This window comes from Bombus pyrosoma, linkage group LG4, assembly GCF_014825855.1.
Source record: "Bombus pyrosoma isolate SC7728 linkage group LG4, ASM1482585v1, whole genome shotgun sequence".
NCBI lineage: Eukaryota > Metazoa > Arthropoda > Insecta > Hymenoptera > Apidae > Bombus > Bombus pyrosoma.
The window spans coordinates 14,076,578-14,102,798 of record NC_057773.1 but is presented as its reverse complement, the minus strand read 5'-3'; the positions used below and the strand labels follow the sequence as shown (position 1 = coordinate 14,102,798).

The 26,221-nt window shown below is 39.2% G+C and overlaps 1 protein-coding gene and 2 long non-coding RNA genes across 5 annotated transcripts in view; 2 read left to right on the top strand and 1 right to left on the bottom strand.

Moving 5' to 3' along the window:
* The window catches only part of LOC122567144 (RNA-binding protein fusilli), a 29,328-nt gene extending 3,540 nt beyond the window's left edge, over window positions 1–25,788 (bottom strand). The window contains exons 1-11 of one of the 2 annotated variants that reach the window (XM_043725406.1): window positions 25,636–25,788; window positions 15,666–15,860; window positions 15,227–15,455; window positions 12,996–13,085; window positions 10,942–10,996; window positions 10,753–10,863; window positions 10,029–10,299; window positions 9,743–9,958; window positions 9,439–9,666; window positions 9,151–9,352; window positions 77–279 (exon numbers count right to left, since the gene is read on the bottom strand). In XM_043725406.1, coding sequence (XP_043581341.1) covers window positions 77–279; window positions 9,151–9,352; window positions 9,439–9,666; window positions 9,743–9,958; window positions 10,029–10,299; window positions 10,753–10,863; window positions 10,942–10,996; window positions 12,996–13,085; window positions 15,227–15,455; window positions 15,666–15,860; window positions 25,636–25,782 — 1,947 coding nt within the window. In that variant the 5' untranslated portion in view covers window positions 25,783–25,788. Of the gene's footprint in view, window positions 1–76; window positions 280–4,908; window positions 9,353–9,438; window positions 9,667–9,742; window positions 9,959–10,028; window positions 10,300–10,752; window positions 10,864–10,941; window positions 10,997–12,995; window positions 13,086–15,226; window positions 15,456–15,665; window positions 15,861–25,635 lie in introns of those variants that run through there. The other variant, XM_043725405.1, reaches the window with a different exon arrangement.
* Window positions 8,786–15,658, top strand: LOC122567157. 2 transcript variants are annotated; one of them, XR_006316709.1, is made up of 5 exons: window positions 8,786–8,924; window positions 10,664–10,878; window positions 10,979–11,291; window positions 15,132–15,270; window positions 15,352–15,658. It is a non-coding gene; the product is annotated as an uncharacterized LOC122567157 (long non-coding RNA). The 2 variants fall into 2 exon arrangements; XR_006316710.1 differs by having other exon boundaries at window positions 10,664–10,887.
* On the top strand, window positions 24,832–25,766 carry LOC122567159. The gene is made up of 3 exons (XR_006316716.1): window positions 24,832–25,036; window positions 25,125–25,277; window positions 25,628–25,766. It is a non-coding gene; the product is annotated as an uncharacterized LOC122567159 (long non-coding RNA).
* Window positions 25,789–26,221: the final 433 nt, after the last annotated feature.

Here is a 26,221-nt window from a genome sequence, read left to right as displayed (position 1 = left end):
AATTATATAAAAGCAAACGATTAACAGCGATATGTCGAGGAACCTTTCGCTCTTCAAAATTGTAGAGAATACTTACCAAAGCTGCCTGTTGAGGAATCGCTGCGATCCCACCGACATTCGCTGGATTATAATAATTGGTTGGACTGACAGGCGGTGAAGGATAGGGCCAATAGAAAATTGGAGGCGGATAAGGTGCTGCAAACTGTGGTGGTCCACGCGGTAGCATTGCAGCAGCAGGTGGAAATATCGCGACTGGTGGTGGTGGCAACATCGTGCCTCCTATATCGAAAACAAAAGGAAGACAATCAACGTTATGACAACTGCGCCATCGTTTAAAAGTTGGATTAATTGCCGTATTAAGAACCGATAACACGTAAACAGGAAATCACATTTTTGAACGGTGCTATGAATGAGATTTACATTAATGATCTGAAAATTCCTCTGCTCGCGTGAAAGAGAAACTTTGAGATCCTAGAAAACGTAACTACGTAAGAAAAAAAGAAAGTTAAAAGAACCCTCTTATGTAACTGCTTTGTTTCGGACTACTTCATTCGGTTAATTAACAATACGAGCCTGAAATATTACGGCCGCAAGCACGTACAATACTTTGATCGCGACAACTTGCTTCGTGGATTAATCAGTGAATAAATTTCCCGATAAAAAATTTAAAAAAATAAGAAAATTCGATGTAACACCCATAGATTCTATGTATATACAAACGTAAGAAGAGTGCCCAACTATTAACCACACCGCGATCTGTGGTCGATGACATCGTGCAGAATATCTGAATATACTGATTATTTGCTTCGCTAATTTTATGATTCCAAGCTTGTAGTCTTTCATATCTGCTTTTCTATTCACGCGTCCCCGCAACCTGCACGATTTCACGATTAATTTGACGATTTTCTACGGTCCGTGCGAAACTTTTCTTATAAGAAAGATTATTTCACGTTTGATTTTCACTTAATTCTCTTCCGCGGCATTTTTACTTCGCGCATTCGCTCGGATCGTACAAAAGCACATCATCCAAAGGAATAATGATTTGGACTTGGCCTACCTGGAAGCACAGAAGTTAGTATTTGTAGATCCCGCTACCAAACAGCAATCGACACTGCACCATTGTAACACGATATATACGTATGTTTTATATATATGTAGCACCAACTTGCGATTTCGCCCCTCTGCCAAATCACCAAAATTCACTCTCCCTTTCTCATTCTCTCTCTCCCGCTCTCTCTCTCCCTTTCTTCCTTCCTTCCTCTCTCCCTCTCTTCCCCAATATAGTAGAAGCCTTTTTGCGTGCGACCCTCGTTTCAGATAACAAAATATTGGTCCAATTCAATTTTATTTAACGTTTCTCGTCTCTCAAGCTTTCTTTAATATTCGATCGATCGAATCTGTATTTTCTTTTTCTTTTTCTTTTTCTTTTTTTTTTTTTTTTTGTTTTTGTAGATCTGTGTGGATTCGTATCGCATCGAGGCATTTGCAGAAAAAAGAAAGAAACAAAATTGGGGAATTGAGGAATATAGAAGGAATATAAGGAATACAGAGCAAGGAAGCTCTGAACAAAAATCAAGGGAAATCGGAATGGATTACGTCGAAATTAGATAAAACAGAAGGAGAACGGACGAAATTTCAAAACTTAAAGAAAAGTATGAATACGCGTGTCTAACCAAAAACGAGCAAGTCTTAAATTAGACTACAACGTTAGATCTAAGTCACAGGCTTGCTCAATGCGATGTTAAAGGTCGACATGGAAATACTTATCGCTCTTCGAAGGTCGTGACTGTCGTCCTTTGAAAATGGGGAACAGAAGATAGATCGACCCAGCGATCAGGGGAGATAAAACACGAAGAAAAAAGGCGAGAGGAAGTGGGAGCAACAGAGCAACAGAGGAAGAGAGGAAGAACCTGTACGTGAACCAATGGAAATAAAAAGAAAAGTAAAAGGAGAGAGGGGGAGAGAGATAGAGATAGAGAAAGAGAGAGAGAGAGAGAGAGAGAGAGAGAGAGAGGAGGAAAAATTACGACACAGAAATCTCCAACTTGATCTGTAGACACCAAAGATACCTGCGAGCCCAGTGAAAAAAAATGTATAGAACGTAACAGGATAATGGTGGTCGTAATTTTCACAGATTACCACAAGATTTCAAAATACCATTTTATGCCACAAATAAATCCTTCTTATCGATCTCTACGATCTAGGCGATATCGCTAAATCCTTGCGTTATAAGAGAGAAATTTCTTAACTGTTATTTATTAATGATAAAACAAGAAAAATAGTAACGACTAGATTAAACGCTAGCGTCTACGAAAATTACCACCACCAGGCGAGGTAATATAATCAGGGTAAGAGTCCACCAACCCGGCAAGCAAAAAGATATGTATGTCCACAAGGCACATTTATTAAACATGATCGATTCACCATCGATATAATCGTTGATATACAGAAAAAAAGTGTGTATACAAGGGTTAAAAAAAAGATTGGTATAAAATCCTGTCTGTTTGTGTTTGATGTGTATGTTTTCTAACGTATACGTGTGCCTGTTGCCATTTCGTGTATCCTGTGTATTTCTGGTTGGTTTCTATATGTATCTATGTGTGTCTCCTATATCCCAGTATAAAACGCAATCGGAAAAAAACGTTCTTTCGTAATTCGGGTGGGGCTTGAGAAAAAAAAAAAAAGAAGAGAAGAAGTGTCGTACAGTGATGAACTCGTCCCGTTTTTTGTTACATCGCGAACAATACGCGTGAAGCTGGTACCGCGTCGTAATTATTAATTAACTTTCGCCAGGACAATCACGATTAGCCGTGAAAATTCGTAAGGTATGATTAGAGTGGTCTATTTCTCGTTGATAACTCCGGAGACTCTCGTCCTTCTCATAAGTCTTTCAATTTCCAATCTTTCGGAATCTAGACACCTTCTAGATCGAATTTAATCGAACATCATCTTGTTCGTAATGGAACTTTGTACAAGTTGTTGATTAACTACGATTCGCCTTAAAAGAAAAGGGAGAAAAACGATTCAGAGTGGAGCGAGAGTCCGATCCGTGTTTCACCTGAATAGCCCCTAAGAAAGTCTAAATGAATAATTAACAATGAATGTGCCGCTTATTATACTGTTTTAGTCTCAGCCTCCGAATACTAGCGACAATAGTGACGTACTGACAATGATAATAACTATTCACGACGATTAGTCAAAAATGTAAACTTGCAAAGGGGTGGGGAGGACGACACACTGTCAGTCACCAAGTTAGCGGATCACAAAATGCCAGAGACAACACATTCAACGCATAATGAGAGAGAGAAAAAGATATTATTATGCCACGACCTTTGATGGTGACGAGCTTTGGAGTTAGTACTTGGAACGATAATAATAGTAAATTAATAATGATAATGATGATCATCATAATAATAATAATAATAATAATAATAATAATAATAATAATAATAATAATAATGGTCATAATAATAATAATAATAATAGTAGTAGTAGTAGTAATAATAATAATAATAATAATAATAATAATGACAATAATAATGATAATGACAGTAATAATAATGAGGATGATGGTGATGATAATAATGATAATAATGATAATAATGATGATGATGATAATAATAGTAATAGTAGTAATAGTAGTAGTAATAATAATAATAATAATAATAATAATAATAATAATAATAGTAATAATAATAATAATAATGTTATTAATAATATTAATAATAACACTAATCTAAAATAAAAAATGCTACGTTTTCTTTTCACGCTCGTTCTTTATCCCTTCTCCTTTCGTTCCCTCTCACGCTCTCCCACTAATCTCTCCCCTTTGGTACCCCGCGGATAACGTGTATAATACGGCTCGTGTGAGTGCCCAGCGAAAGCTAATGGCAGGTAATACACAGTCGGACGACATTATGCAGTAATAGAATCGAGCGGCTCTCTGATAAGTAGGAAATGGATTGCTCTTGCGTCGATACGTACATGATAAATGACGATCGATTAAAATCAAGTCGTTAACCAGATCATCCTCTAAGCAGAAGCTTCTATAATCACGGGCTTAAACATTGAAAAAAGCTGATTAATTTCGGTTCTTTCAAATATAAATATGATACCAGTTTAATTCAAACAGAAATGAGACAACGCGCTGAACGATAAGGAACATAGAAATCACGATATCAAAGTAACGATCTAATACGGGTCCTCCGGTTAACAGGTCGATTAAAGGATGAAACTTATTTTTATTTAATATGGTTAGAAGTGGCGTCGTCGCTGTTGGACTTAACCCTTCGAAGATTCTGTCTCTGATTGGCATAACTTGGAATAGCAATCCTCCTAGCCGCTTCTGGCCTGTTAACGCATAACGTTGTCCATTTGATGCACGCATGTGTCCTTCTTGCGAGAAGGCGCATCTCTCGTACACCGATACAGCCGCAGTTATCTCGATAGTCGTAACTATTCGGTATGTATATCTAGTAGAGGAATCTCTGCGAGTGTCGAGCGTGTCGAGAAATTCTTACGTACGTCTGTACGAATTCGATTCCCATTAGTGGCCAATGGTAGTTTCGAATTTTGCCCAGTTAACGAAACATCGTACTAATACCGCAAGGAAGATTCAAGTATGCGGCAAGCTTGGAAACTTCTCGACACTCCCGACGGATACATTTCTTGATTATTCGCGTTTTAGAAACACACCAAGATGCGCCTCCACAGTAGCGACGCGAAATGGAGACTACGTAAATGTAAGAAGTCGAGGAAACGACTATGGATCTAAGGGACGTAAATCGTGACTCGTTTTTATTGGAGGCGGTTTATAGGTCATAATTCTTGTTCTATAACAACCACGCTGCAATGCATTTACTATTTGAAATAATACATTCTCTAGAAGATTCTAACCGATGGAATTTATAAGCAATCTTCGCTTCTTTTCACTACGAATTTTGATATCTCCGTATCAACCTAACGTTGATCATTTTTACGATCAAATCGACCGATGAAATTTAGACACGATCGACTCTCTTCTACCCAAAATCGAATATCATTCCCCTGATCTATGAATTACTGCATCTGTACATCCTTCTTAGATCCACAGAAACAACTGTGAGAGTAAAATCAAATTGATCCGTTTCGCGTCACTCCGTTGAAATCTCTAAGATGTCTATTAATGCTGTATAAAAGCAGACTCAGGAAGCCCGATATAAATAATATCCGCAGACTATATCCCGATTCTCGAGTTACATCAGTAAGATTGGAATGTAAAATGTGCACGACCCGAGTACCAGAGGAGTACATGTTCGTCTCTTTACAGTTTCAGGCACTATATCGATACTTGACAATGTTTTTATTCGACGGACAAACAATCTCTATTCGCTTACACACGTGCGAACCAGCTTGCAAAGTATTCATCGAATGTCGTACACACTTTGCACTACAATTGTAACAACAAAACAAGACTAGGTGTATACCAAAGGTACTACTCAGTTCTATGTAATACGCTACCGTATCCTGTCAAACAGAGGGAGGCGTTGTGCGAGAATTACAGGATTACGTATAAATATACGTACGAGGTGTGGGGGAGGGGAGGGGAGGAAAAACTGTTACAAGATGTATTATTAGATAGTCTATGTGCGTTATGATATGGAAAGGAATGCGACAATTATGGAAAGGGTGGGAGAGGGAGGCAAAGTTTTGGAAGGGGAAGAGAAAAAAACGACTAATATATAATGAACGTAATTACGCATTAGAGGGGGGAAAAAACAGAAAAAAGTAACTCGACCCGTTACGTAAGTCTGTCGTCTCGTAAACGATAGGTGACGAAGAAGGATATTACAGGTACTTGTATGCACGTCCCTCCACAAAACCACGACATGCAAACCAGTCATTTCTATGCCCGTGGACTTTATACTTTGGAGCAATAAGAACGATCGTCGTGCGCGTCTCGTGCCGTTTCCATGGTTCATAGAATCGTTAATTCACGCTCTACATTATCTGTATATGTATATATGAGTGCATGTAAAAAAATAAACAAAAAAAAAAAAAAAGAGAGAAGGAGAAAACGTATAGAGAAACGTGGCAAGAAAAAATCTGTGTAATCACTGGACAGCACTTCACGTTGCTCCGCGGTAACACCGAGATCGAGCATACAGAAAAACCATAATAAAGAGTAGTAGCGAAGGACGAAAGGCTAAGGCGAGCTTCGCGATCACGTGGACTATTCTGGAAAAAAAAAGCTGTTTCGTAATGGCAGTAAAAATATCGATCGTCGTTTATTTCTACGGGATGCGAGCTTTCCGCGTACGCTCGATGTCAGGCCCCTCGACACGCCTTTTCCTCCAATCGTTCCACCAATTCTACGGTATCACAAAAATATTAGAAGAGCATCGAGAAGAAGGTATACACCGCCGACACCAAGTTAAAAACATCACTAGCTACGACTCCTAGGTAATATATAATATAGCACGAAGATTTATATTTTCCTCTTTTTAGTAATTTCTTTTATTTTATTTTATTTTATTTTTTTATTTATTTTCCTTTTTTCCCCCTTTTTTTTAAGTGAAAACCGTTCGTCCATTTTAATCAGGATTAAATTATCATGCAGAATAGTATTTAGACATCGGTTTAGTATTCCCTTTGGCCCCATTATCATTCTCGTGACATAAGAATGATAATTGAAACACGTCTTGTGCAACGTTTCGCTCGATCTATGTTTGGTTTTCAGATATAAATTTCGTATTTTATTTGAAAATCAAACTATGAGAAGCAAACTGAAGAAACGTTCAGCCTTGAAATGAGAACGAATAGAATTTCTACGATCATGAGGGAATACTTACGATGCCAATAACACTACCGTTCTCTAATATACATTCTTTTCTTCTTCGTGCTTTATGTACCATTCACCAAACTCTCGTAATGTTTGCACAACTAATCCAACCAACGAACGTATTTGCACCACCGGGGAACGTTCGCGTATAAGCGCAACGTGACTGAGCGTATTGCCTCGATTGGTTTTCCTGTTTCGAGCTCGAAGTGTCCTCTACGCGGCACAGAGAAAAGCAAGTTCTCTTAGGAATGTGGCGAGGGCTAGAAATGGATTTGTGAATCTCGTCGTGGGACTTTTCTTATCGGTCACGTCGAATCGACTGGCTCAGGAAGCTCACGCGCATTGCAATTGCAATCGAAATAATATCGTTTTGATGTGAAACTGCAATGTAACTTCAGGCTCTTGCTTAGAAAGAAAATGTAAAGATTCTGTTCCTAAGCATGGACGTGCGTAAAGTAGATGCCGCGTAAAGAAGAAGCTACTCTCCGTGAATTAGAGCTTAAAAACCGATAACACTGGATGGAATGTCCATTTACTTATATCCCTAATAAAAATATTTCTAGCAAAATATATAAATCATTCTTATATATATATTTATATATATGTCTGCGTTTATATTTCAATTTCTGTTAATATATATATATATATATATATATACATATATAATATAATATTATTATATTTATATATATATATATATATAAATCTATTATCTGTATATATTTACATGCGCGTATAAATTCCGAAATCTTCGAAAGAAATGAAATTACGTCCTAAGGCGAACAGTTCATAATTCATGATTCACGTTTTAAGGCACTTTACTAAGCACGTGTCATATATGACAAATTGAAAGAACAACTCCTATAAAGTACAAGAACACGTATAACAAGGAGAAATAGAAAGATACATAGTCACCTCCTAATGATATATTCTGGCCCATGTAACGCGACCGTTGAAAAACTCATACGTTGTGTAAGGAAATAATGTAAAGAAAAACACTCTAAGTACTGCTGCTCAATTAAGTATCAAAAAAAACCATCTCTGAAACAATTATATGTATAATAGATATATACATGTATATATGTAATGATTAAATATATATGTATATATCTTTAGTCAAAGAAATATATATATATATATATATATATATGTATATATCTTTAGTTCGAGGGCAAACGATATATACATGTATATATGTAATGATTAAATATATATGTATATATCTTTAGTTCGAGGGCAAACGATCTCTAAAATAACTTGACTCTAAAATAACACGATAATATGAAAAAAGGGTTTGCACAGAATATCATGCGGAATGTCATCTGTAAATAGTTGCCTTGGACACAATAGCATGTATCGTATATATATTCGTAGAAGAATAAATCGTCCATCGCATTAATCGTACAACGCTCTTTCACGCAGTAACGATGCAACTGGAATAAATTTGCCCGTCACTAGCGCGACAAATAAATGTCTCAAAATCACAACCTCTCGTTGCAACGACTACGAGAAACGTACGAAGGAACGAATAATTATTGGTCCATATTGGCCGATCGATTCTTGTTCAAATTCAACCTACATAGAAGAGAGATGCATTAAGAAGAAGACACGTTGTTCGTCCGCTGTGTTTAGAACGATTATCGTCGACACTAGCGGCTTAACCTATCAAATCTGAGGATAAAATTGAGCAGGATAAGGCAAGCCCGGTGCCGCGGCTGGAGCTTGCGCGTGAAATGCGGTCGCTGGTGTGTGCCACGTGGCACGTTTCGCGACTGTGCTTGATGTATCGGGTGGGAAAGCGGTTTCCCAAGTTCTCTTCAGTCCCATTATAGCGGCCGGATTAATGGGCGCAGCCTGAACGATAGGTGTCAGGAGACCATGCGGTGCCGGTGCACGTAAAATAGGGATTCGAGAGGGTACGTTAAAAAGTAAGAAGGGCGCCGGCGCGGGTTGTTGAGCGTGAAGCGCCGCAGCAGCCGCCGCCGCCGCGGCTGCTGCGGGAGGTGCCATTGCGTAGGCAGGAATCTGATGCTGCGGATTCGGTCCCGGTAGAGCGAGCGTCTTAGTCGTAGCTGACGAAGTTGGGGAAGCAGGAGTGGTAGAGGTAGGTGGTGGATTCGAGGCTAGAGCCATTAGCCAAAAGTCTTGATTTCGGATTGCCTGCGCTTGAGCTTGAGCTTGCGCTTGAGCCTGCGCTTGTGCATGGGCTTGAGCTTGTACTAACGCGTGAATGTCCCAGAGGGGGGGTTGCGCCGTCGGTACCGGTACCGGTACCGGCGTCGGCGGAGGCGGATGTGTCAAAGTTGCAGGAGTTTGTGTGGTCAACGTACCGGGTGATAGCAGAGCCTTGGTTGACGCTGGAGTTACTGCACCTGTCAATACCAGATTCATGTCATCCCCACTGCACTGGAATACTTCGATGTATCGCTGTTTCTTGCCGTATATCATATACCGATGATGTCGTTGCGACGCGCATGCATATGCCGAACTTTCGCTGTCCATTTGAATAAACGCTTCGCCGGATGGTTGACCCTGAACGAACAAACAGAATGTACATCGGTTACTGATTAGCAAAGAATCGAACGTAGTTACGACACAGAAGGAACGCGTGTACGTACTTGAGCATTGTAAACCATATGAACACCCTGGTAGACGATATTCTTAGAATGTTCACCCATGAACTCGAGGATGTGTTCAACGAGAGCTTCGTATGGAAGACCGCGCAATCTAACGCAATCTTTACGCGTGCCAGAGGTGATAATATGTTGCGGAAGTATGGGAGGAAGTTGTGGAATAGGCGGCGTTGGAAGTACGATCTGTTTCGGATCAATCGCTCTATTCAAAACCTGTAAGTCACCAAATCAATATTCACGTGTGTTTACTTCTTTTCCTTATTTTTCTGCCCGCGTGATTTCTATTTACCTGTTGCACCTCGGCAATCGTACTTCGAAAAAGTTCTATATACCGGCTACCAATGCAATCTCTGTGTTTACTTAAGGCCTTCACTGCGTCTTCTTCTTTTGCAAAAAGAACAAATGCGTCTCCGGTTGCCCTACCATCCGGCTTCTTCACAAATAAAACTCCATCCTCTCCATCCAATACGTGACAGGGCTTTTGCCCTGACAAAAAGAAGTCCAACTGTGAAAAGTAACGCATAAAATGAGAACAGAAATAACAATAGACCATGCGATTAACTCTTTATACATACCACTTGTTTAGCCACACAATCGTACGGCAAGCCTCTCATTCTAACAATAACTTGAGCTCCTCTAGATAAAAATGCATGAGCTTCCCCGCTAGTTCCCCCAGCAACGCCAACAAAATCCTCTCCAGATGCCTTGTATACTTCTATGTACCTTCCACCCATATGGTGTTTGTGTCTTTTTAACGCCATATCTCTATGTTCTTTGTTAACAAATCGTACTAATGCTTCTCCGTTACGTCTTCCCATAGGACTTAAACACAGAGCTACACCACCCCTGTAAGACAGTATTTTTATAATAAAAGCCAATGTACCGTTTACATCTTTGCAAGAAATTATGAACGAAACAACAAGAGTTATAGTCAGAATATGCTTGGAACAGAATAAACATACAAATTATATATAGATTATGATTGTAACTCTGGGAATCATTGGCAAATTTATATAACACGCAAGATTCATGACCTGAAGTAGTATTTATCATTGCATGTGAGAAAAATAAATAACAAAAAAGATATATTAAACTGTTGCTTACACTACTTTTTAGAAAGTAAACACTAGCATTTGAAAACTCACATAATCATCCATATTCGCATTTACATATTGAATATAAATCTTTACCTTTGTTACATGGATCCAAGTGGCTTGTGTACAAATACCATGACAGTTATTACAATGTACTTTATCAAGATCTTCGACCTTAAGTCCATTATTCATAAATTTCACTTACTTGGCAACATTTAGGCCACGAAAAAATTTTGCTATGTCCTGGTCCGATGATTGCCAGGGAAGACCTCTAGCTCTTACTACACAGCCATTGTCAACTTCTTCATCTTTTGAGCTATGGAAGGACATCGTAAGATCAGTAATATACATTTCACTGATGAGAAGAAAAAAATACATATCAAAGATAACTCACCATATACCAGGTTCTAAAACAATATTAACTGTTTCAGGATTTTGGAAGACGTGACCTGTAATAAAAGCAATATAATTAAAACCATGAATGCAAATATATGCAAATAAATGCAAATATACATTGAAGTGAATGATTGAAGGTATTTTGATAACACTCCAAACAACAAAAAAAGGAATAAAACAATGATTAACCTTAGAAGTCAATGACGCTTATGCATCGATTATAACCATGATTCGCATCGATCCAAAATACGATTATAACATTCAACATGCGAGGATTTAAATTCTTTAAAATTTATCCAATATATTCGTTTGGCTTAAAAAGTAGATCATCGATAAATCTTAATATGCGTAAGTGAAATTCTTATTAGGCATGCATGATTAAAACCGGAAAAATGAATTCTCCCGCGAAAAATGTAACTATCGTTCCGGTGTCACCAACTGCCTACCATCTGCATTTTCTTTGTAATCCTACACCGACAAGTTTGTCTCCGATTTCTCAAGCTTGAGCAAAATGCTCATTTTCGATTTGCCTACTCGGTGCAACGTGTCAGCAGTCTTTCGAAGTCTTTTCATATCTCATGAATCGAAACTTTTCTTCCATCATAATTCGTACCCCTCCATAAAATATTTCTTCCAACCGGAAATACAATACAATGAAGAGAGAAAGAAAATTTTCTTCGCGGCCCGATGTTTACGGATGACACAATACAGAATTCCACGAAAGGTACAACAAGCGTCGAACATTTGCAAAATAAATGCGTGCGATCGTGCCTTGAAACAACTACTAATAGGCAGTCGTTGCTTATTACACACGCACGCACTTGTCACAGTGGCACGTGACATGTACTTACAAGATTGAAAATTAAAGTCAGTTTGAGTTGAGCACCATTGTGATAAGGAGTATATTATGACCGTCACTGCTTATAGCATTACACAGCTTGACCCGCACTCGTAAACCGTGAACACACATAAGGGGCCAAATGCATGGATTTGAACGTATACACTACTCTGTCGCCCGGTTCGTGCTATCTTTTTATTCTCTCTTTCTGTCCGTTTCACGTTTGCTCTTACTGGCATTTCTTCGTTTGCGTACAACGCAACCGAAGCTATGTAAGTAAAATTTGAAACGAAACGATTTCGAATAATATTATGCAGTGACCGCCATATCTACAGTATGAATATACAAAAAATGCAACTTTCATACAGCTTTCATTTCACTTATACATTGTGGACTGTTTATAAAAGTTATTAAATACATTTGTTTTTCCATACGTTTTATAATTTCGTATTGAGCTATAAATATTCTGCAATACAGAAAAACGTGTAGTTCGTAAGGTGACTTCAGTTACCGGTGAAAAAATATAGAAATTCAAAGTCGTATCGATTCATATGTCATGGTTGCATGCCATTCAACATTCCATTATGTTATGTACAATTACATTAATCAGTGGAAAATATCCGAGCTTTTCTTAAGGTCGAGACACGCAAAATATTTTTTTGCATACGGCATGACATATCATAGAAGGAACTCTCAACTTCTTCAAAAAAATATCACCTTGAATAATTTCGTGGCCTCGTTTATTATGGATAAAAAGGGAAAGACTTGTGATATAGCCACGTGCCACTGAAAAGGAACTTCAAAACAGAATTGCATTAGTCTCCAAAATACGTACTTATCTACGATACACATATATATTTTACTTTCAAGATTGATGAAAAATTTCTATGATCGTAACTAGGCACCAAACTACATTTACTATGTGTGTAAATAATACGAGATATAAATATGTTCTTCGCTTGCGTGTATAGTTCACGAAAGATAGGACGTATCGTACGTGAACCTTAATCTTTGTTGAGAAATAATTAAAAGCTACTTTTTCTTCTTCGTCAGATTGGTTCGTTAATTAGAAGAAAAATAAAAGAAAAAAGAAACTCATATTATCAGCGGTGAAAATAAATTAGATATTTTGTTCTTATCTTTTTTCTTATTGCGAGTTGCATGTTGCACTTGAACTCGAAAAATTCACAAAGATTCCTTAGTCGACGACTTACCATCTTTTATCATCCTCTGTATTACACAGATCATATCTTGTATTTCATGCACATAGAACTCGTTCTCGGTATCTAACGGTAGGCCAAAATCTGATATTCGCCAGTCAAGGATAAATTTTCAGTTTTAACATAACAATAATTCATGTACCGATAACACGAAACGTAGATTGCAATAATCGCCTTTACGTAAACGTCCGACATGTATCGAGATATCGAGTTGCTATGAAAATTGTGAATTAACTCGTGATACGATTGTTATTTCTAATCTACCTGATTAAAATGATATAGATTAGACAAAAATATCACGAAAATACCGATAAGTCATAGGTTTGTGGGAGAAACAGAAATTTTCAGAATCACGCGAGGAGGATGCGAACGGCTGAAAATGACGAGAAATCGAACAAAGTTGTTACGCACATAATTATTCACATATCTCAGTTGGTCGTCGTCGCCGGGCTGTTACCAATATCTTCGCAAGCATGACCTTTAAACCGTGTTCTGCGCGTGATAAGACTGCCTTGATTACTCGGTGGGACTTTCTTAAGTTATTCGACTGATATTGGCAGTACTTGATTTTGATTTCATCTGTCTTCATCTCATATTCGAAAAAATCGAAAACAAACACAGGCTGCCTAACTGATCGTAATAATTCAATAAAATCCTCTGTGATACGAGGAGAAATTATTTAATCCTTGTTTATAAAGTTCGAAGATTTTCACGAGAATGGAAGACCGTATAAATAAAGGATTAGAGTAACCCGCGCCACGGTATTTCCGAGTCATATAATTTCATACTTATTTCTAATTGAAACGTTTTAAGAAATCGCCGATTGATACGGATAATGCAAATCAAAATTGTCGATCGATAGTGACGCGACACTGGATTCGATCGATATTTGTCTATATTGTATCCCCGTCAGCCACAGGTGGTTTTGTTTTATTAACGACAGACTCGCCATACATACGATAATACCGTAGTCCCGACTCGCGCTTAATATTCAGAATTTATTAGATTCACGGCAGGTAGCCATCTGCATTCTGAAAGATTATTTCCCTTTTTGGATTAAATCTCACTTATGGATATACGCGATTTCTACAGCTTTCGCATAAACGAAAAAGAACATGAAATGAAGAAGCGATTAAACCGATATGTATCGACATACACATAACCATATGTAAAGGCAGACTTTTTACTTTAATCTCAAAGAAACAAAGAAAGATAAATGTGTTATATATACTACATACGAGTATATGCATAATAAATGCCTGCTGTTACTAATATCCACGTGTGTTAAAAAAAGAAGGGGCATCAATTATTATGTAATAATATTACAATTAACAAGTCCTTTTTCAAAATAAATCTCTCATCAAATAAAAACGTGCAACGAAATGAAATCGTACAGATCCATGAATAGATCTTTCAACGCGTATACATGCTAAGAATAAGGAAAACATACCTCGGGTTTAGATTGCAATTTGTATTTCGGAAAATTATGAGATCAGAAATGCTCTTGTTTGTCTGATACACGAAGACCGAGACAGTAAATAATTACACACTTTCGCACATTATTGAAAAGTCTGCTGCGTGATGATTAAACACATTCGAGGAAGTGACTTATATTTTGTTATATTCGAATATACGCTGGACTGGTAGGAGCGCGATTAGCACGATACGTACACCCTCCACTCGCTTATAGACTGACTTTACGCCAAGCAGCGCAGCGGCTAGTTCGTCGTCAGGTTCGTCGAATATGTTGGATTCGAGTTCTGTCGCGCCGCCTAACGGCCGCACGCCTTGGAATTCTCGTTTCGACCATAGTCGTCGCCTTAAGGCAGTCGTACTGTATCGAAAACTAAACTTTCCAACTTTGAACAACGAATGCTTCGCATGGGACGACCAACCGTGTGTTAAAAATTCGCTACGCAATTCTACCGACGTATTCGCGACATGTAACTTTTAATACGCTTCTGTATTATTTTCTTCCCTCTTTTCTTATTTTTATTTTTTATTTCTTTTTATTTTTTTTTTTTTTAAGTGTGGGAAGTTTCTCACATGGCTAAAATTCATCGAAATATTTTCGTGTCCCGACTCCTCAAGAGAAAGTAATTTGATCCTATGATCGTACATCTGTTGCAGGGTACGCTGCACCAAGATAAATGATTATGCAGACAAATATAGAAGACGACGTAAAAATCGAATAACTGCTTTTAATAAAACTTGGAAAAGGATACATTCCATCATCTCCTGTATTCCAAATGTCGAGAGCTCTCCATGGGTTGAGTAGCAAGCAACGAATTCCTTCCGGAGATCGTGAAAGAGGGTATAATGTTCTGGCAGGTTGATGTCTTTGTTGCAGGCTTCTGGATGTAAGCATTGTCTCATCGGCGCCTGGCCGTCTACGACGAAACGTGGTGCGGAACCGGACGTCACGCACGACATGGCGGACCACCATGCTTCAAACTTTTATTAAAAATGAATATTTTCTTTTTAATATCTCATACGAATTTGAATTGTACGTGCATGTTCTTCCATATTCTCTTTATCGTTTGTCGGGCTACAGATACAAATACATATAGATACGTACAGATACATATTGCGTTCATATATGTATATATTTCAACGACCTGGAAACATTTTCAAACTTTCTCGATAAAAGATACGCATAATCACCTTCTCGATAGCTTGCTCCAGAGGAATGCCGTGCTCTCGAAGATTTCTTTCGGATAACGCCGGAGCGTGTGCTAACGCTACTTCGCTGATGACTCCACTACTTCCGGCAATCGCCGGATTGTCGCTACCGGTTCCAGGCGTACAACTTTCGTCCATTACCATCGGTCGTACAATATACTGTTGCCTTCCCATCACCTGTAAAAGATTCGCAAATAATATATTCACAAATGATTAAACGCATAGCATTTCCGCTGAAACATTTCTCGTGACAGATTTTAGTTAAATAAAAAACATATAAATAATAATTCACTGAAATATTTCATGCAAGATTCGGTGACACGTAACGTTTCAATAACATGTCTAAATCAAAAACGTTTAGTGTATATGTTGTGTCGTTCAATCGAAAATAGATAGAATGTATTATACCGATAACAGAGGCCAATAATCTCAATGTATTAACAGTGTATATGACACACGCGCCACTAACTATACGACGCGTCAAGCGCGAACTACGATCTACGCGGTTGCATATACACAGGGGTATAGGCCGATGAAACGAGCAACAAAGATTTATTGTCATCGTTTACCTAATATTTCCACTTTTACAAGCAATGAATATTTTGTCAATTTACGGCCTATGACGTGACCATGAGAAATTGTAGTACCAATAACAAACTGCATCGCTCTTTTCGCCCTTGTTTATATAAGCATGGACCTGAACCCTAAATCACCTTCATATCAAGAAGACACAACGACTTTATCTGACGCGTATGTTCAGCAAATAGTCGCGTAGAAAATATTATACCTATGCTGTACGAAGAACTTTCTCCAAGGAATAGTTTAATGGCTGTAGCAACAACAAGAACCATACGTAAATGTCTTTATTACACGTTCGATAAATTAATTGTATATTATCTATATCGTTATTTTATCGGTATGTAATGTGTAATTGAATAGTTTTGGGTGTAGTTGATTGATCATTCGGATGCTTGGATTTATTTCTAACGACGAAGTAAAACGGATTGATAATGATTTTTAAATAAAACATTCCTATTCGCTTTTGACCGCTTATATAAAAGCCTCGCTATGTCTCGTAACGTAGTATAGGATTATCTAAATGAGTTTAAAAATGGCATACTACGCGTCTTGGTAATTGTACAATAAATCATTAATTATGACTAGGAATTTAGAGTAATTACTCGTATCACGCGAAGGACGGTAAAAACTTGGAAATAAGCATTGGAAAAAAAGAAAAAGGAATAATAATAATAATAATAATAATAATAATAATGTATGGCAAAGAACCGATTTCGGCATTCTATTCGGCAAATCGTTACGCCTTCAAACTTTTACCGCGTTTCGAATACGAATAGAAAGTAAGTAGACCAGTTGGAAATGAAGACTTTTTCATCGAAATGGACTGACCGAACAATGCGAACGCCGAATCGGATTTCTCAATTCTAAAAGAACACGAAAAACTTCGTCGTGTATAGTTTTGAGAGACGATCGTTAATCAGCAATACAAGACGCGTCGAAGAGAGCTAAAGGAAAATATTGCGTAAAGAAAGGATTACGTAAATCTATGCTCTTTAACGAATAAGAACACACAAAAATCTCAACAACGAAACACCGAAGAACGCTATGGAAAACATTCTCGTTAAAAGTTTTCGATTACAAATTTTCAGTTATGCTAGTAATTTCATCACGGATCGAAACATCGTCGACGCTTGAAATTCTTCGCCGTTCTATGCACGAACATTCCTATCGTTGAGAAATATATCTTTTTATTAGATTTTTAACTACAGTATGCTTTCACACGGAGACGTTCAACGTAAAATATAGCAAAACACGCAACGCCGGGGTGCGTTTATCGAAGTCCATAGCTAAATGCATGTCCGAAGACGTCACACAGCAAGAAACTTAATAGGCAGGTTCTTCGAGGCAGGGTTAACGGATCAAGGTAGTTTGATGTCGAGCGAGCCATCGTCCCGGATTGTCTTCGTCGATAAAGCTTCGTCGCGTAACTCGCAACGTAAACTATACGTAAGCAAACCAGTATCATACATATTTACATAAATGTTAATTATTAGCTATTAATTATTAGTCTTACGTAGTCACTGGTTCGAAGATTAAAAATGTCACACTCGAGGCGATCGAAAATTTTCCTATAAAACTTCAAGATTCTCTCCTATATTAATAAGTCGATGTTTGTTAAACATGCAAAATAGCCAACGTGAAAGGTTTGGCGTATTTTTAGAAGATGGAAGGACGTTCGCGTTGCGTTTTGTGTATCTTACTCCTGATTCTAGGAAAACTTTTCACAGCGAATTCAGAGTAAAATCTTCGTAGTTACATGTCTCGGATAAATCGTGTTTTTTGAGAATTGAAATGGTGCCTCTTCAGGCATTTTGTTCGACGATCCACTCGTAAATTATTCCTACACTAAATTCTTCTCTTTTACGCTTGTGCGATAGGTTCTTATTTTCAGGAAATTTTATTATCTTAATAATGTAACATCGCCGTAGCAGAAATTTTGTATACGTAATACAGACTATATCTACATGTACGAACCGTGTAAATATTCGTATTTTATAAATACGGCGTATGCAGAAACGTTGTTCCACCTATTTAGCACGTATTGTGTATGTGATATAAATGCGGAGATCTGTGTACCAACGATCGTATACAGACTCTGTTAATGAGATTCAACTTTTCGAGCGGAGATTAAGAAAGGAACGATGATATTTTAAGATTAGAAATTGTCCTCGAAGGACGGACGAAGAGACTGTCCTGTTCGAGTGTTTCAAGGTAAGCTATCGCCTTAGCAAGGTGTGGGCTGAGAAGGTGGCTTTTTCGAGACCTGTTCTCGACCCAAACGTTCTTGACCCAATACGCCGATGAAGAATTTTATTGCAGAGATTTTTGTTTTAAAGGATTTCACGCTTTTAAACGTCTGTCTTTGGTCGTGAACGATCTTCGGAGCGCCCTACAAATCGAAGCAGATATTCAAGAGAATAACAAATTCAGGAGCGACGTAACCGAACGCCATTCAACGAACATGATTCGCAATGCCTTTTTATGAAAACATTATTCGCACCACGATTCAAGAATGTATCGTTCGAACGACGATAGTACTTGGTTAAATGATTCTTGAATTGTTCTAAACGTAGATAAACGTAGATGTACGTGGATAGTCGTGGATAGGGAAAAGAAAATAGGAAAATTTCAGATTAAAACGGGCCGAAAAAAGGAATAAAAGTGACAGTACGTGGCCACAGTGACTGGTATTTAAGGTGTCACAAGTTTGTTGTGCGCGAAGCAGCAAGGGCATAAACGTGAAGCGTAAAATGCGATTCGAGGCGAACTCATAAATTGCAAATACAACGAGCTCAGTCGAGGAACGATATTTACCGGGGTAGGAACGGGGCAGGCGGTCAAAAGTCGCGATTTGCGTTGCTTACAGGAACTGACTTGCCCTCGTTGAGGACGACGAAAACAGTACGAGAGCAACAAATTCCTTCGTAAGAAAAGAAAGTCTCGTACGCCGTGCACGTACCATAGAACACGATAGAATCGGCGTTAAATAACTGGCCTATAAATTGTACTCTATAATTCGAAACGATTAAAAAATATTTTTCAATTTCGATAGAAAGTTGTTCGAATGTTAGCGGGATATCGTTAAAAGGAATATAGGGTCGATCGTATTTGTTAACGTCGCTTAACAACTACCAGAACTACCGGAACTATCAGAGCAGTATGAGAATACCTAACCAGTTTGTAATTTTACGTAGAAATTTGATGGATTTTTAACGACGTATTTTTAAGAATTTGAACGATGTTTTGCCGTGTTAATGTATTCTTTTTTTTCTTTCGTTTCTTTCGTCGTATATCTTTCATTCGAATTCCTTTGGTACAGGTTTTACGCTTTAATTCACGCCAGTCCTAGGCGTTGATATCTTGAAAAACAGCTTCAACTACTATATTCAACTATCGTAAAGCCGAAGGTAAATATAAGGTGACCCATTAAGATATAAATATTCGAGAAGAAAAGTTGTCTCTCTATCTATAAAACAATTATCTTCGAAAGTTACATTTATCGTCACTACCAGCCGCTCGAAAGTTAATCGGTTGAACAGCTTTGCGCACAGCTTTGTGTGTTTCAGACGCGCAGGATAATCGAGATCATTATTTCGATCCCATCGTCGAGTGGGGACAGCGGGGCAGGGGATTTCAACGTCCGCTAAGCTCTCCTCGAATCTTTTTTCCCACAGAATATATTACGTCTTAGCGGTATTTGTGAGACTGCGACGACGCGAGACGACGTCGACACAAAGAGGGAGAAACTATGGAGGGAAGAGAAAAAGGTGGTTTCGGAATGGTGGACCGGAATGGGGCGGTCGGACGCGAATAATAGGCTGCGCGCGTAATATCTAAAGTCCAGGAAACCAAAGAAAATAGAGGAAGAACAGAATAATGGAATAGCTGTTCTGAACGTATGCGCGACCGAGTAAATATCGAGCGTTTGCAAAACGAGCGAACGCAATGAAAATTCGTATTTCGACTTCGTACGACGTACAACGACTTACGACTGTATTTACACGTTCTGAACGTAGCCAGACACGATTATCCTCGCTTTATCGATAGAGTTCGATACTTTGATGCAAGATACAGTTTAACTATCTTGTATCGATCTGTATCTGTTGATCTTGTAAAATTCTTACAAGATCGATACGCAGAATAAATTAGCGTCAAAGCTGATTCTACTAAATACGTATATCGGCACTCGATATAATGGATAATTGTTTGTTCAAATATTTTCCTGACTTCTTTAAATAGGTACGTTATCTCGTAGTTTCTATATAGGTACATAGGAAGATTCGCGTCAAACTTCACCAATGTAACCGCGAATGTAGTCGAATTTCGTTCGAATAGCGCTAACCAAAGTTCAAAGTGTTTTACATAACGTCAAATTTTCGATGTATCTATATAGGTAGGGTCGACGGAACGTCACACGCGATGAATTAATATCGGAGCATACGTGTTTTAGGAGCAACCATAGAGGGAATAAGGCACAGGGAAACAGACAGCAAAGGGTCAAGCCTATAAATTAATGCCGCTCGTTACAGTTCGACTGGAATGATCGACTTCAAGCACCGGAAACGAATCGCGACAGTCGAGTTACGCAAGCATTCTCCAAACGAATTACGATGCGATCAAATTAGAATCGAATAGGACAATAGTCGAAACGAAAGCTTTTCCAAGAGATCTTGAAATCTTTCAACACCAGATACAAGAACCAGATTCGCCAATTTCCAACTTTTAGTTTCCAGTTTAACTACGAGGAATACATAAGATGCTTAAAAAGGAAAGGAACAAGCGAGAACGTTGACTTTTATCGGAATATTAATTACCGCGATACGTTCGTCGTAGCATCCGTGTCGGGTAGAATTCTAATTTAAAAAATACAAACAGTTGGAAAGAATTTCATCAGGATCGCTAAATATTCGTATCGTTGATTTCGCAATCTATTTCGTACTTTGAAGTTAATTTTTAAAGCGACAACGCGTCGTTCAATTGCCTCCAATTACAGGCATTACAGACGTTAGAGACGCGGTAGCCGGTTTTCGTTTGCTCAAGTAAAACCACACGATGCCTATTCTTTTCGCGTTTCGAGACTACAGAGCGCAATCTTGATTTCCAGGCCTAAGTCAACGTCCTCTCTTTTCACACGGCAGCAGCGAAGCAACGTTTCGCGAATCTTTGGCGAAATAAGCCGCCGCGTACAGAGAGGTTACCGCATTCTTAATGCGCGAGCGGAAAGCGAGAGGCACAACCTGCGTTTTGTAACGCGACTATAAAAAACTCGAGACAGAGGGGCGTATGTAATATTTATCGAGGCGTTCAACCGACTTCTGAATATCCGAGAGACCGTATATCTAACACGTTGCGAACTTTGTTGTTTCCATCGAAGCAAGAAGGCAGGTTTCCACGATTTTCTGTTTCGGAGCCAACCGAGTGACTGGAAACTTTCGTTCGACGGGCTTTCCCTATCCTACACGAATCTTTCGATACACTTTCTCCGAAAACCAGTCGATTTACGCAACGAGGATGAGGTTAATACGAATTAGTCCGAGATTGACGAGCTTACCGCGGGTCGAATTTTGTTTTATTAACTTATACTATGCTGTACGATAAGATATAAATAGATAAGTTTTATTTTTATTGATAAAATTTTGTCAATAATACGTTACGTACAAAATATCAACTTGCACGATAAAATTATCCTAATGTTTTGCGATGTTAAAGATAGATGTTCCATGAAAATGATTTATTAACATATAGCGTTCTAGGTAGCAACGAAAATGTGAGCCGCAGCCAACGCGTTAATCTATCAATCTACCTGTAGTAGAAAACTTTTAGTCGAACCTTCCTTCACAACCTAGGATCCTTCGTACCTAGCGTCAACTTCCTCAATTCGTCGAATAGGTATATGCATATTCTAACATTTTTTATTTCTAAAACACGTTGATCGTCCGATTATGGAAAAACCAAGACTGTCGTTCGCTAGGAAATTGAAGTCCATCTAACACGATTCTTACGTATAAACTGTATTTTTAATTACTATCACGGTTGCACAGAGATATACGTAGTACCAAAGAGTCATTAAACTCGCAAAATCAATGAAATCCGGCTAAATATCTTCGCACCGCGTCTTCGAGTTCACGAAAGGTATCGCTGCTACGCGACTTGTCCAATCCGCTACCAGTAGCTACCAGTTGCCACCAATAGTCGTAATTTCGATTACATTTCCGGGAAATCTATTTTAAATATCGGCATAGTAAATGTCGGCTTCTATCTACATCGATTAAATCGATCAACTGGCGAGAGCCGGTCGCTCGTGGTGCAAAACGGCGCTCAGGAGAAAAATCTGGCAGGCGGAACGATTCGGATGATCGCAACGATCGCACCAGCAACAGCAACGGCAATGTATTTTCGACCAGTCGCGGGGAGACGCGATCGCGATGAAGCGCGTCAACGGGAGTCGTAAATTCCCGTTACGATTATAAGAATCGACACCACGAACAGATCGACCCCCTTATTTCCTGTGGGATAATAGGGCTGATTGATTTGGTATAACGCTGCGATTAACAGATTATAAATTAGGTATTTTCAACAACTTGATACACTGAATTTACGCCGTTGCGTATGACACAAATGTCGTATATGATTCGTTGACGCGTCAAGTTCCGATAATTGTGTATCGAATGTTCTTTCGTACGAGCGAGGCTCTTACAGTGGAAGGCAATAAGTAGAGGAATTGAATTTCTTGATTTGGAGTAAGTCGCGGCTGAGTAAAAACTACTCTCCGCTCTCGTGCAATTACGGAGGAAAGCTCGGTGTGGGTGGCGTTTATTTGAACGAGGAAAGAGGATTCGTTGCTCACACTTTTCGCGAGTAAGATGAGGAGGGTAACGATCTGCGATGCCCATTGGTTCTAGTCATTGTTAATGAGCGATGAGAGCCGAAGGAAATCTCTTACCGACGTTGCCAATGGGTGTCATTGTTTAAAGGGGAAAAACCGGATTTTCCGTTATATAAATATCCGCTTTTCCCGTTAGGTCAGTACCCACTTTCTCCGTAATTTTTAAGAGCGCATAATAAGCCTAAGGACTTTTCTAAAACCCAGCCATAAACCGAAGATATTTCTAGGATTAGAAAATCCTTCGGAACAGACGGATTGACTGACAAACATGCGAATGAAATTAAAAAGTTAACGTTTTATGGCGAGTTCTTGGATTTATAGAGAGTCGGGATGACGGTAGGTGAGCCGTTGGCTGCCAAGTAACGAGGGATGGAGTGTAGATGTCTCGCGCGACGTAACAAGCAGCAACAACAACAATAACAACAACAACAGGAATACTGTCAGGTATACGAATACATGTATATACCTATCGGTTGTCGGATTCACACCAGGTTCTAGCAAAGCGAGAGGAGCTCACCGGCGGCGGCCATTGTCCTCGATGGAGCTCGATCGGAGATAGTCAGGTATGTGACTCGAGGGGGAAAAAGGAAACGACCGTCCAGCTGGAACTCGGGCGCACTCGTGCAAGGCGGTTTACAACAAAGAATAAAGAAAACTAGGCACACCTGTTGCCGCGCCGGATGCTTCCCGATTTCTCGATTTTGCCACGGGAAAATTCGACTTTGATAAATTCGGCTTGCAACTTGACGACTCGTCGTCCGAGTATTGGAACAAACTATTAGACGAAACGTGTAAAATATATGAGTATACGAGCGAGTAAACAAGCGGGAGCTTCCTCCGATATTTCTTCCAGCGATTTTGTTAGTAAGCTTCGGATGTTTATAGTTGTACGGATTATAGGCATGCGATAGGTAAAAAATCTATCAAGTACAGCGAGTTGGACGTTCGTTATAATATTTCACTCGCTTGTGAAATCGCGTAAACGTCGGTAACGACTGATCGGAGGGAAGTTTCTCGAGGTCCGAAAACGATGTTGAAACGGGAACGATTCAAACGTCGTTTAACTTTGAATATTAATGCAGAGCTGTTGGTCAAAGTTTCGGTCAAAATTCGACGATGACAAACAAAGATGTTAATGTCATTTTTCATAGTTTCTATATATCACTAATACAATACGCTTACTCAGGCTACTAGGCTTACACTATCTTGATTTATTGCGCAGCCCCATAAACTAACTGTAAAAATACTTCAAAGCTATTTCTTCAGGTATATTTACAAAAGATTGTATCGGTCGAGGGTCTTCCGTATTAACCTGGACGCATCGTTGACGTGTCGTAAAGTCTGTACGATCGGAACGAAAGCATCGGCGATAACTGGAAACGTGTACTTTATATAACGTTGAAAAGTAGAAAATTATAATAATTAAGATCGATTAGGAAGGAAGTTGGAAGAGGAAGAGTGCCGGTATCGTAATATGGCAGAATTAATGAGAGACGGAGTCCATGGCGCCAGATAATCTCGATGGCAAAGTTGGAGCTAATGGACGACCTTTCGAGGGCGCGACGCTCCGCCTCCACCGGATAATTCGAGAAACAATGGCAGCCGGAGACATGCAGAGGCACGGCGATACGGCGGCACGGCGCGGTGCCAGTGCAACGCGCACCAAGATTGACAACGGTGAGGAAACATTCGTGAAAGTTGAACGATACGTCGAATCGTTTCCTGTGTCGCGACTTCGGCAAAACGATCGGTCAAAAGTACACGATCGCCCGTTGAAGACGATCGGTTCGAATCGAACGAAGAAATACGAAGGAAAAACATCGTGTCCGACGAGAAAACTCGAACGGCGATTGTCTGTGAAAGAATATCTTTCGAGAATTATTATAGCGTATGTGAATCATTTTCCGTGACCGACATAAAGATCGTTCGAAGAATCACATACATACGTAACATAGATCGATACATATGTCACTTAGATGGTCGTAAAAAGCACATGCAGCAAACACAAACGACAGGAATCCGTGAATCATCTTTAGCAGTACCTACGGCTGAACTTTATCAAAAGGCAATTTTACCGCGTTAGTTGGCAAACAGTTCGCGTAATCACCGATTTTGTTTCTTCCTACCGCGTACGTATCTCTGATTTTTCCTCCGAACAATAGCAAGTAATTCGATCGACGCAAGTCGAAATACGTATCTAGAAAGTTGTTGCTGGAATTCCACTCCAACGTCAAGCAAAGTTCGGAAGAATCGTATATATACATATACATATTCTACGATATATATATATATATATATAGATATATCATATATATATATATAGATATAGATATAGATATAGATGTATGATAAACCGTCTGTTTTCAAACGACTTTGACGATTGACAAATCGACGAACGAGCGTAATTTAAATTTACCTTATCGTTGCTCCGATCTTTCTTTTCTCTTTCTCTTAAATTTTGCTTAAATCATCGCCGTAGAAACGTACCCTGTTCTGTTGCACATCGATGAGCACGTAAACCAACAGTGTGATCTCTTCCTCGTCGGAGCCGAGAGCATTACCCTGGAGACCCGCCGTCGCCACATAAAGGGCAACCAAGTGAGTCGGTCCCCTCGTAGCGCCCTGCGTCTGCATCGTGCCAGGGTCTACCTTTCGTTCCCGTCGCTATCCGTCCCGAACACTACTCACTTCTGGGTCAACGTACACCTGAACCCTGTTACCTATCAAAGTAGCACACTTCACCGTGCGGGCACGGAACGTACGACACGTAACCGTGTCCTGGACGAGGCCGAAAAACTAACTCCACGCTTAATACTCGTGTTATTATCCTCCGGCTGTCCCACCTGTGAGTAAAACCTTCACCGTTCCACTTTAAAGCTCAATCACGTTCTTCAACACAGACTACTCTTGCTATCCTTTTTCAACGACATGTTGTCTTATTTATTTTTGAGGTTAAGGATCGACGACCGTAATCCCGAGTCCATAGGACAATAGCGCGACGTCTACGGTGTTTGCGGCGCGCCACGTTCGCTCACGGCTCTCAGGTATCGTGACGATAACAGGACGTATACGG